Genomic DNA, 13,628 nt, shown 5'->3' on the forward strand with positions numbered 1-13,628 from the left:
TTATACACAATTTGTCTATTTATTAGGCAGAGTAATACTTAAATTTAGAGCGATTTTAACCACTTCAGACAGTGTAGAGTCATTCGTTCTTTTATATGCATTTGTATATATACTTTGTGTAAAGGTGGTTATCCGCTCTCTATTCGCAGTCACAGTATTTGGAAGAATGTTGTATTCAGCGTTTAAAGTCAAGTCAATAGAAAGTGCTGCAGACATGCATTGACACAAAACACTAACAAAGTTTTATTTTTATTTTTATTTTTGTAATTTTTCAGTTTCTATATCAAATATGCAATACTCGAATTTATTTCAAGCATAAAAAATAACTACATTTTTATTTTTGAAAATATCAGAATCGTAAGTGGTGCAACTCTAGTTTGTCCCATATTCAATACATGTATTGCTTTGAAACCCGTGTTTTTTTTAACTTACTGTTTCAACCGATATCAATGTTTAATCTTAAATGTTGCTGGTGGTATGACTATTGTATTTGTTAACATGTAGTCACATAAGATGATATAGGAATTTGTTACAATCATATAAAAAAGTAGAGAAAAACTGCTGACAACCAATAATAAATGAGGCTTAACCAGACTACTGTCAAAATACTTCAGAAAGGAAAGGAATCAAAATGTGTTTATGAAAATATATACGTATTCCTAATTATGAACTTTTCAAGCAAACGTCCTACATTATAAGAATAAAGAATAAAAGTGGAATTATTGCAACACTGCTTATTTGAACATTGTAATAAATCTAGTCTTACATTACAAAAATTATTTTACAAATAATTTAAAAAAAAATGATTTAATTTTTGCATTACTATGATTAAAGAAATTCTTTAATTTTTATTTGATGTCTGAACATTATATCGGAGAAGGTAGAAGTACATTTTAAAAATGAAGCTAAGTTTAGTATTGGGTATTACCAGATATGTAGTTTAACTTGCCTTAAGTCTTGTTAATATTCATCAAGTGTTTGTGAAATATGTACAGAAGCTTAATTTGTACTTTCCTTTCTCGGAGTTTTAAATATAGACTTTTCAATTGCAAACCCTCTTGGACATACTGTAAGTTTAGAAATTATTTCGATGTCGTTATCATTGCAAAAATGCAACTGACTTTAATGGTAATACTATAGTAATTATAGTATCAGTGATAAATAAAGATTAATCAGACCAACATCATTAAATACTTCGAATGTGCTTAAAGTAGGTAATTACACTTCAAACAAGACATAATGTAAGTGGTACTTATATTCTATATCATTATCAAGCATTTTGAGATAAAACGACGGAAAAGTTGCAAATGTTTTTTTTCACTACTTTGGTGGGACAAAAAAAGAAGAAATATATTAAAAAAGCGTAAATAATGAAAATGTACAATACACGTTGGGCTATTTTTTTTAAAGATACAGTAAAGCCTGTCTAACAGAACCCCGGATAAACCTGAAACCTGTGGAAACCATGCATCTTCTGAAATACCCTTAAATCAGTTTCAATGCGTTTCGTACAATAGTAAACTGAACTTCCACCGTAACTGTCCAAAAGAGTTTTGGTTTTGACATAAAAAAATTAAATGTTGTACTTACCCATCTTCAACAGACCATAAAGATCTCATTTTCAATGTTAAGCAACATTCGTTTCAAATCATAAATGGAATACAAAATTTGTGTATATTTAGCCGCTTAAAGTTATGAATTTAACTTCCTGTAGTAATTTGCTATTTCGTAATGAAAATCTGTGCTAAAGCAACCAAAACGCTTGTTCCTCTTATGGGAAAAGGAAAATAAATTAATAAACAGAATGAATAATTATAAAATGACAAACATTGTAACAAAAATATTACAATTTATCCATTAAATCCTCGTTAACTTATCGTACAACCTGTAATCAAACGGACGGACTGACAGATAGTGGTCTAGTATATTTTTTTCGTCAAGGACAAAATATAAATCAATTGTAATCTGTAAAAAGTTTCCTCCTTATCGTTACTCATAAGGTTATATGGTGACGTACTCATTTACAAATGGTACTATTTCTGCATCTGAATCGCACAGTGGTAGGTATATCGGATAGTCTATCGTTCGACGTTATAGTAGGTAATAGTAGAATTATACTATACTTCCTATACAGAGGATAGGATCGTGTTAAATTGACTGCCTACAGGATAGTAATGTAGCCTGAAACGTTGAAAATGCTCTGAGCAGAAGACGAGGGTGTTATCATTGTTTAGGACAATTTCACTTCCCAAGCAACTATTTCGTTCAAGAACCTGAAGCTGGCGTTACCATGTTTAAACAAATAAGAATAGCTCATTCTTTACTGATATCATAAATAAGTTATAGTTCTTAAACAATCAGAATGGTGTATTGCTGTTATTCTGTACACAACGGTGTTCCCACTTTGACTTGTACGACGAAAAAGTTAAAGTCACAGGATCCTGTTGGGCAGAAAAAACACTAAAGATCATTCTAATTGGTAAACTACTGTTTTAAGACTTGACGTCACAACGGGTCTTTCAGCAAGGATGGCTGGTTTAAATCTTCACATGACAGAAGATATTACCCTTTCCCAAGCACTTGTAAGCGTGGAGCAGGGAAATAACGTGGCAAGAACACCAAACAAGATGAAATATCTCAGGGAACGATTTGTATGGGGGGGGGGTGAAAAAATTAGGTTCCCAGCAAATATAATGTTACGTCGTACATAGTCAAACAAATTTTATTCGTTATCTACCTTTGGACGATTCAGATGGATGCAGGAAAAGTATGTTTTTTTTAGTATATAAGAATAACAATTCATGTTAGGTATATGGTGTCGTACTCATTTACACATTCGTATATTATACCTCGCTTACGCTCAGTATACCGGTACAATTAAGAAATAAATTACTGACACTCTATTTCATCATTGTTAAAAAGACGTAGTCTATGTCTTGCACGAAATGATGGTCATTAATGAATAAAATTATTTTCTGGTGGTTCTCAAACTGTAAGAGTATCGTAGAACACCATTGTCATTACTTAATGGTCGTGTCTATGTACAATTTCGTTTTCATTTTTCTGCTTTCAGCAGCGAAATATTTAATTGCTGCAAAGGAACAAAAATTGACATCAACAAAACGACAAAAATTTGATAAATGAAATCTATAGAAAAAAATATCCAAAGAATTCTTTTTTATTCTAAGCATGTCGCTACTAAGAAAAAACTTATTTGGCTACAACTGAACCAATAAGGCAAAAAAGGGATATTTGATATAGAATGCCACACCTGCCGGTACAACTTATTTCCAATACACACACAATTAAACAGATAAAAAATGCACTGAAGTCACTGCACTCAAGGGCAGTACATTATCCAGATTATAGCTCGGGGACTTCAAAAGAAATACGTTTGCATCATGTGTTAATAATGAGTGAAAACATTGTACAATGTAACTTAAATGTTTATTTCTGCAGATAACTTTAAACTTTAAAACAATTATAATTATTTATGATAATTATTCTTGAATGAAATTTCTTTCGCCTCGGCAACCCATGCAGTCTCAATCTATGGGAAAGTGCATTTACTTATTATGCATAATTTTTAATGTTAGTTTTGTTTTAGTTTATACATATTTTATTTGCAAATAAACAAGTTCAGATTAGACATGAGTTATTCCAACTCACATGGTCTTCTCCATACATGGAATATAACACACAATAAATTGTTGAACAAATAACGACAAGTGTAGTGTACAGAAATTGATAATTTATCCTTTTACAACAGTAGGTCCAAATCACAAAAGGGAAGAAATTCATAATTTGGTGTAAAACGTTAATAAATAATAAAAAAAAATAAGAAAAATGTCAAAAGTATTTAGATCAATTTAAACAGAATTGACACAAGTGCTGAATAAAATGTTGTATTGTTTTAAAGTTGTCAGTATTGCTGGTGTTATCGAGTATTGCGCTACATAATAAAATCATAGTAATTCGATCTTCACCAGTATCCGGAAGATTTTCTATGTATAATCCACGTTGTTCTACATACAAAGGACATTCTAAATAGGCCGGCCACAGGTGCATTTCTGGTCAGGCACAAAACCCAAACAAAGCTTTGAGTGTACTACTAATGTGACATAGTCTTGTATGCAAAATATTAAGCTTTCGAATTCCATCATAATAATATGAGGGTGGTTTGAACACGGGATTCTGATTTCTCAGTAATTGTTTGAAATTATCAAGTTTCAATACGGGTTTGAGGATAAACATAAAATGAAAGACATTACCGGTTTTATTAAATTAGAAAATCTCCAGCACTGAGGTTCATTTCAAAACTCAGCAGTAAACTCGCCTCTAAAATCAATTTTTACAGCTCATTGGAAACAGCTTTGCAGATTTGAAATAGTTATTATATATATAGTAGTGCCCATGCCTTTTAAAAAATCATACCGGAATGAGATATCAATCAGGAAGTTATTGTCATGGATACAAAGGAGATTGCTAAGACCTTGATATTGCACTTACAGCAGGAAATATAATAACTAAAACAAGGAAGTAAGTTTTTGTTTATGTTAGTAAATTAAGCAGCTGAAACAAATTAAAGGACGATAAGAAAAATGGTTTTTGAAATAGTAATCAAGGGAACCAAGGTTGTAGCAGTAATCAAAAGAATGTAATCCAGGGACAAAGACCCGACATGGAAAACAGGCATACACAACAAAGAACATACAGTAACTAAAATCATACATACAAAGTAACAAAAGCAAATGAGCAACTCGGACTCCCCTAAAAACTGGGAGCATGGACCAGGTGCACCGGTTGGGTAAGCGATCTTCTATGCGCAATTCCAAGGAGGAAATATAATAGTTTCTAATTGGCTAGGTTTAGACATGATATTGTTTTGGCATAGAGCGCAAGGAGTTTTTAATTATTCGCTAAAATAACATTTTTAACGACAATTCTTCGGGTAACTTTATCGTGTTCTGAAAGAGTAATCAAGGGAACCAAAGTTCTAGCGGAAATCAAAAGAAAGCAATCCAAGGACAAAGACAGAACATAGAAAACAGATATACACAACAAAGAACACAAAATAACTAAGATAATACATACTAAGTAACAAAGGCAAATGAGCAATTTTGACAATTTTGACAAAATGGGAACATGGACCTGGTGCACCAGTAGGGTAAGCGTCCTCTACTTTTCTAGAAACACCTGCTGAATTGCTTATAAAAAGTCAAGTCCGGGGTAGACGAAAGAGGAAAGGAAAACTGACACGATGAACAAATCCGTTTTCATGGTGCAGATGGATACACCTTTACGATCCACAAGTTCATGATTGTGACCATAAAACTTCTGTAGTGATGACTTCAATCTTGTAGCACCATAGCCCTTCCCAGAAGCCTAATTGTCAGAAGTCTAGCGCGATACAAAAAGTCTGCGTAGTCATGGCAAGCTCTGGCAAAACGTTTGAGTTGTGATATGAAAACTCCACACGCAGGCGCAGAAGGAATGTTGCAAATATGAAAGGAAAGTTGACAATTCTGAGTGAAAAGTCATCACGTTTTTCGTAAAGTTTGGTCAATAGTTTCCCTTTACCATGGATCTCTTAGTGTAGGTCAAGATATGAGGCTGACTTCACAGTGTCTGTAGTAGTATCCTTTATCTCAAGATCTTTGGGGTAGTTGCGATGTATCAAGTCTCCGAAAATAGGATTGAGGATAGTACGTCATCTATATAGCGGAAACTGTGATAACAGGATCTAGCTAAACGATTTTTTTCAGATCATATAAGTCAGCCTCATCAAAAGTATAGAATTGGTATGTCGACCGTTTGTTGAAAAACGCGTCCACCACTGGACATGTATGCTGTCGATCAAAAATTCTAGCATTTTGAAAACATCTTCTGAAAGTTATTAAGTAATAAAACAACAGTAATTAGTATCTTACAATCAATATGTTAGTCTAAAATTCGTGGTGTTTAGTAAACGTTGACACGTTTTATTCTGAGTTAATGTACATGTACAATCACACATTTGATAGACATATATCTACTTTTTTCAATTACAAATTAATACGTTTAATAATATCTTTTTCTTCGGTTCCTTAAAATAAACAGAATTACCCTGATTTTAATCGTGTTTCTGATATGACGAAATTTTTTGGTCACAATTCGTTTGGAAAGTATTCAGCCTTTTTTATCTCCTAACTGTTTACACACAAACTTTCGTGTTTTCCAGCAGTGTTCATTGTCCCATTTAAATCCCCTGCTTTTCCACATTTGAACACAGTCTTGTTGAGCTGTATCTACGCCGACAGTAACTGATGGCTGGTCTTTTGCCCAGTCAGTAAAATTTAATGATTTTGGCTCTAAATCCGGTCCATACTGCCATTTGAAATTTGTGCTATTTTTACCTTTTCCGCCTATCCAAATATTCTCACCTAAAATTTTGATGTTAAACATAGTTAATAAAAATAATCATAAAACCCAATTTGAAGCTATCATACGCTAAAATAAGAAAACAATAACAACAAAAAAAGAAACAAATCTTTCACAACTAACCCACTTTACAGCTGCAGTAATGACGTCACAACCTAAAATAGCACTGTGACGTTATAATTTACGATCAATTTTACACTAACAACTTTTTGCGACATCGACGCCTGACCCACATCATAATATTTCCGTAATTTAAGCTTGTGTGCATACCATACTCCCATTTTGAAGCTTATCTTTTGTTGCGGTTTTCTTCTTATTATTTTATTTTTATTCATTAGCACTGTAACTATAATTCAAATATTCACAACTGATTATTGCTTCCATGTCTTAAATCCAGTCGGTTGTATCTAAAGAATATATGTGGTTTGAAGACAAAGTCAGGAAAACAGAGACAGGAACCAATCAAAATAAACAGAATCCAAATAACACGCTACCAAATAATGAGGACATGGAGCACCGGTTGGGAATTCATCACGTGCTAAACAATTTTTTTTTTTCAATTGACTTAACAAAATAATAATATAAACAGGAAAACCACAGACTAAATATATAACTTACCAATTTCAGTCATTTGGGTAATTAGCCATGTATTCTCTTCCTGGTTCTGAATATCCGCTAGATGTGAGCTCACACTTAAACACGTTTCCTACAACAATATGACCAGTATGTTGCTTCAGCTTATGCACCTTCCTTACGAGATTCAAAATATATACAAATTGGGGTTAGTTAAATTTTTGTTGTTTTTTAATAGAACCTCATGCCACTGAAGTTTTCAAATAATGAGAAACTAATTGAAGATGCTTCGACCTCGAGGCGTTTGATGCAAAAATCACGATTTTAAAGCATTTTTTTTTAAGTTATGAGTAACAAGAAAACAGACGCATAAAATATAAATATGCATTTATGGTCAATTTAACACTTTGCTAAATACCTGTTTTTTTTTCAAAACGCCTGATTACGAATTGAGTATCGAGATGCTTATGAAGTAAAATATATTGCAAGGTAAATGTTAAAGGAATACATATTAGGTTTGACATACTCCAACATTTTTGTGTGTACGTCTTTGATGGTTAATGTAAATGATTTTCAGCTACAATACCTGTGCTTCTTCCCACGACACATTGTTTGGTGAGAAATAGTAACAGCTTCCATTGTATGTCCTCCAATTATCTTGACATACTTGGCTATCTCCTAAAATTTTAAAAACAATAAGAATTTATTTCTCCTAATTACTGCTTAATTTTTACATCACCTGACTGGTATGGGATGTAGAGATTTGATTTTGTTTGTACTTGGTGGATGATTGGTTGGGGGGGGGACTATGTTCAAATTTTCTATCCTACCTTTTTATTTTGAAAAAAAAATTAGATCCTGCTTTTTTTTTAATTTTATTTTATAAAAAATATTTGGACAATAATATATCCTGCCTTGATATATTTTTTGCCTGTCCTGGCTTTTTCAAACTTGAAAATATCAACCCGGTTCTTCTATTTGATCCAACCTCTACCACCAATAAAAATTAAATGCTAGTTATCCATAGTTCGTCAAAAAAAAATAAAACAAAAAAAAACAAAACAAAAACAAAAAAAAAAAAAAACAAAAACAAAAAAAAAAAAACAAAAAAAAACAAAAACAAAACAAAACAAACAAATAAACAAGCAAAAACGTCTATTGGAGAAATCAACTACACTAAGTACTACACACAGGTGGCTATTTTATATGGAAACTTACACTAATTTTTTTTTACATATTTTTCGAGGCATTTCTCTTGAAATTTATTGTACTGGTTTAACTCAATTCCAAACAACAGATGTGGATCTTCATTCAAAGGTAGTCAAACTTGAAAAGCAATAATATGAAAATTGACCACTGATTGTCATAACACATAGCTATATATATGTTAATCGGTTTCTTTTCAGATGACGAACTTTACTTCTGGGTTGATATCAAAAGCGTTCCACAAATACAAGACTGAAAATGAAACACATATTGTCTAACCAAAATGCCACTATGATTGATATTTTCTTGAAAGCCAATCGAAAAATTCACCTAGGAGTTCGTGATTCAGAATAAGATTTTCCATATCACCTCCATAACATCAAGGTCGGATCCAGAAATTTATAAAAGGGTAAGGAGGTTCCGATTCAGAGATTTTGAAAAGAGGTAGGAGTACCTTGGCTCTAAAGTTTGCTTATTTTTTCCAATAAACTGCCTTTGGTATTCTAAAGACAATTAAATAGCTTTCAATGACATTGCACGTCTATGTATAAACTATGTCCAGTGACAAAATTACACCTAAACCTACCGTGTGTGATATTTGTTACGTAAGGTATGATAAAAAAGTGAGCTGAAAGGAATCCTGCCGAGGTGAATAAAACACCAATGAAGAAACCGAGAAAACACCAAGCATGTCTTCTCAATGGACGTTCCTCAATTATGTCGTAATGGTCATGGTGTAGTTCTTTAAATTGGTAACGTTTTCCAGTCAGTTGACGGTTTTCCCCTTCATCTTGCAATTGGCGTTGTTGCTTATTCAGGCCTTTTTCATCGTCAGTAATATCATTGTTAATGATATTGATGGCGGATTCTCGATAATCCACTTGCAGGGGTTCAACGTCTCGGTTTCTCCGTAAAGCTTCCTGGTTTTCATACAGAGAATCTAAGCTTCCATTACCTCCAAGTTGATTCTCGTATATCTCATCTTGATCCAACCAATAATTACCGTAGTTGTTCATTTGTGTTAACTACATTTAGGTTCACCTTGTGTATGACTTGAACAATATTAAATGCTATATCTACACATATAGTATGTCACAGAGGGAACACATTTCATATTTGGTTTCCGGAGATCAAATTCTCTGAATGCATCAGAAAAGTACAGTTTTCCGTAATTCAAGTATCCATGATTCAAACAATAGTTCGCTTTTCTATGTATGTGTTTTATTATACATGTAAAGTATCCCCCTATTACTCACAATGAAAAAACCAAAGCGCAGTTATTAGTAGAATTATTTTGTATGCATTGCAGATGTCACAGAATGGGTCATGACGTCACGAACACATATAGTCAGATTAACATCTATGTTACCATAAACGGCACACATTACTGGTTTCCAGTTCTTTCTTTCGTTATTTGTAAGTGGGTATGAATTCTATGCGCAGACCACATATATGCTTGCCATGCAGTAGTGCTGTTTCATATTTCGTCTTTCTTTTATTCCATGCAGATGGATCCTGAAGGTTAATCATGGAAAGAGTATGGGCAGATATTACATCGGACTACAGGGATCATCCTTAAGAAACCCCAAATAGAAATAGTTTTGCATCCCATTCATCTTCAGAGGGAATTACAACAACAAATATTATGCTAAAGCAAAATTCGCATCTGGTTTCTTGAAAGTGGCCACAATTTTCTTCGGGTGTAAGTACGATTTTCATATTCTTGATTGAAGTCGAGTCGCATGGTGATGATGTCTATTGACAGATCTGGAGGGTTCCAGGGGTTGTAACCTTTCTTCCCGGCAAAAGATTTGGTAAAAATGAGCAAATAATAGCCTGGACACCTCCTTTTCAAAGTCTGGGTGTCTGTCCCTATCTTATTCACACTTTAATTCCTACTATAAATATGTTTTGGTGGAAATTTAAGCTTAAAAGAATATTACAAAACGCTTCTTTTAATACGGAAGCGTATGAGGGAAATATGAAAATATGCTAAACTTTGAGTTAAAACTCGAAATGTCGTAATTTTAAATTCCAAATTTCGACTTTGAAAAATCGTATGTACCTTATGTACTCCAGTATTTTCATTCTAATGTTCAGCGTTTTCATTATAAATATTTTATCATTTCCGATTATTTCTGAATCTTATGGCAAAATTGTTTCGTTGGTCTCTTCTCTACCTGTTATCACTTTGTTATACCTGTATGTTTTCCATAGAATAATCATTGAATTAGAAAAATCTCCTCCATTCTCAGCAATTGAAATAAATATTCGCGAGCAACTCACGTACTAGGAATAAAAACAATCTTTTCTTGATCTGGTACTAATAGACTGGTACCTAAGTAGATCTTTTTATTAGATAGTGGTACTTTACATTCCTTTGTGATATTTTAAATGAACGGGTGTAGAAACTGGCAAAATTACTATTTTGACCAAATTAATGATTCCGACCGAAATAATGGTTCCCGGGTAAAAAGAGGTAGTGATCGGAACCATGCATGCCCCAAGTGCCTGTGCTTCCGAGAGGTTAAGGCGCTGGATTAGTAACTACGAGGTATTCGTCGGAGTTACAACCACGCATTTTCAGGTTTTCATGCACCTTAACCATTTTCCATGCAACCAAGAAACTCATTTTTCCCCGTAAGCCATTGAGCAAGATCGAAGCTCACATTAGCCAAACGGTCGTACATCAAGCTGTCGTTCAAAAATCTCTACAATGCCTATGTTACTTGTTGACTTTTACGCGCATGTACCTTGAATTTATGTTTTTAGTGTTTATTCCTATAATGGTAAATGCAAATTACGACAAGATAAACAATATAAAATATGGAAATGCCTATATGCATTACAGTTAAGGGGAAAAATTCTATGTGTAGAAACGCCCGTGTAAATAACAAGCCTGCTGAACTTAACTTACAGCACAAAATCATTTGTGAAAAGCAAGCCGCGAATCTAGCTCGAAAGCGGAATGGCCCGTCGACCTATAATAAAATAGCTCGAACGCATTTATAAGGCCTATTAGCATAAACGCCTATGCAAACATCTATCAAGGGTTGTAGCTAAATTGCCTGTTATATACTTATCATTGCTACAGAATTTTGTTTCCCTTTTATAGCAATCTTGTCTCGTAGTCCGAAAACTAACATGAAACAAAAATCATTGAATTATAAATCATATTAAAGTTGTATTCGTGTAAGTGCATCCTTACCATATTTGGAACCTATATCATTCGTCGTATTATATACAAAAGCCCAAATGATTCCTACGACTGACGAAAAGAAATATAAATATTGCTTTCTTCCCATATTTGGAAATTACATCATTCAGCCTGTTACTTGTATAATACATCGTAGCCCCTAAGAATCCTATGACTGACGAAAAGCCGAAATTGAAACCACAAACACAGCAGCAGCATACATGGCGTTTTCGTATCTTTTGTCTGCTTTGCTTTCGATGCTTTTCATTTAGACTTGGACATTCTAATTTTATTGATAGAAAAACCTATATGAATTGTAATTTAAAATGTGTCCTCCGTTTAATATATATACAAGCACATACTTATGACTCAAACAATCCAATCGCGTATACATGTACCACTATATATAACTTGTTTCAGCATATTAGTCTGTCGTAATAAAAGATTAAAAATGCATATGGGATTCGGAAACAAGATAACTGGTAACATTTCCAAATAAGGACGTTATGAATTTCAATAAACCAAAAATTCACCATTAGTACAATTAAACAACGTAATTATTTATAATCGTCTACAATAACACTAGGTGCCTGAAGATAAAGTTAAAAAAATCTAAATACGAGGTTCGACTCCGCATAGCAAAGAATTACAAAAGTTAAAACCAGTAAATTCATGAAATTATAACCCATTGAAATTGGCCAAGAAATATAAAGCCGTTAAAAAAGATACTTTTTTTCTCCTCGGTAGTCCATAACTTCAATTAGGGAGGGCTGCAACACCCTAAATTAAACAGTACCTTCTTTTTGTAGCATACTTCGTATAGTTCCATACCCCCATACACTTGTACTCAAGTTCACAGAAACCAGAAAAAAAATTATTCGGGCCACTTCTCCCCCAAAACCATACAATCCCTATCTTCCTTTTGTGTATAAACTTGTAGTACAATTTCATTAGAGATATATCTACTTATACTTCCAAATAAAAATGCCAAACGGAACACCGTATCATCTCTTAATTTGGATTTTGGTAAACTATAAGTTTTAAAATATACTAAGCAGCAGGAGAAACATACAATTCTTTACAGCTGTACACAATTTTCACAATTTCAAATATTTTATAAATTTTTAAAAAATCTTCTGTTTAACATTAACGCGTAGAAATTGAAGGAATTCGCGCCTATGTTGTGGTAATAAGGAGTTTTTTTCAAACAAGTCGAAAAATCAAATTGAATTTATAAAAAAGAAAGAAAGAAAAAAAACAAAAAAAAACACAGCCAATTTCAGAATTTGAGGTCTGGTTTGCATATCCTTTTTCTTCAGCTGTTGTATTATCTACAGTGTTTTGTAGGTGTTTTCTTGGTTTATCAATATCCTGTCCTTCATTGTTATCATGGACTCCCATCTAATTCTACTAAACTAGCTCGTGTAATGTGTGAACTATGTTCCCACATTCAATGCATGTAATGTGTGAACTATGTTCCCACATTCAATGTGTAATGTGTGAACTATGTTCCCACATTCAATGTGTAATGTGGGAATGTAGTGAACTATGTTCCCACATTCAATGTGTGTAATGTGGGAATGTAGTGGACTAATTACAAGAGCTAGTTTGTCTCTTTGCTTTTACCTCAACTATTTGAATCTCAAAACAAACTCTCGAAGCTTGTTGATTTCAGTTGAAGTGTATTGGATGAAGGTTTGCATTTCACATAAAATAGAACGACCAATGGGTTTATAATTTACTGGGCATTATTTAGACTGGTGACAAAGAGAGAATAGTTATATCATTGTAGATGTGCGAGTGATACAAAATGTAACAAATCATAACTTTTTTTAAAGAATTGATGTTGTCCAAAAACATCTTAAATTTCTAACAAAATAGACTATGTATTATTAAGACATGAACATACAGCATGTACAAACAAACAAAAAATAACAGAAAATTATTTTGACTGAAATAAAAAATAATGCAGTGGCAAGTACAGATGGGGCTGGGGTGGAAGGGGCATCCTCACCTTACAATGTACAAAGATTTGATTTTTTTGCTAGAAAGTTTGTTTTTTTATGTTATTTCTGATAATCAATTTTCATTTTTCTGCTTATGAATTGTTCATGATGTTTTTCCCTTTTTTTTTTTTAAATATGATGATTAATCCCCTCTTTTTGGACACTTATATAGTAGTTTACACTTTTACTATATGAAACTGTTTACATTTATAAATTGGCTGGTTCTA

The 13,628-nt window shown here is 33.0% G+C and overlaps 1 protein-coding gene across 1 annotated transcript; it reads right to left on the reverse strand.

Annotated features, from left to right (window-relative positions):
* Window positions 1–3,736: 3,736 nt before the first annotated feature.
* On the reverse strand, window positions 3,737–11,635 carry LOC148616653 (uncharacterized). Its single transcript, XM_088583848.1, has 4 exons — window positions 8,786–11,635; window positions 7,580–7,671; window positions 7,039–7,126; window positions 3,737–6,422 (listed from the first exon to the last, which is right to left on the reverse strand). Exons 1-4 carry the CDS (start codon window positions 9,213–9,215, stop codon window positions 6,169–6,171), a joined length of 864 nt encoding a protein of 287 aa, XP_088439974.1. The 5' UTR covers window positions 9,216–11,635; the 3' UTR covers window positions 3,737–6,168.
* Between the last annotated feature and the right edge of the window lie 1,993 nt (window positions 11,636–13,628).

The sequence above is a fragment of the Perna viridis genome, chromosome 5 (assembly GCF_037379345.1).
Source record: "Perna viridis isolate PV_CMFRI_1.1 ecotype Kerala chromosome 5, ASM3737934v1, whole genome shotgun sequence".
NCBI lineage: Eukaryota > Metazoa > Mollusca > Bivalvia > Mytilida > Mytilidae > Perna > Perna viridis.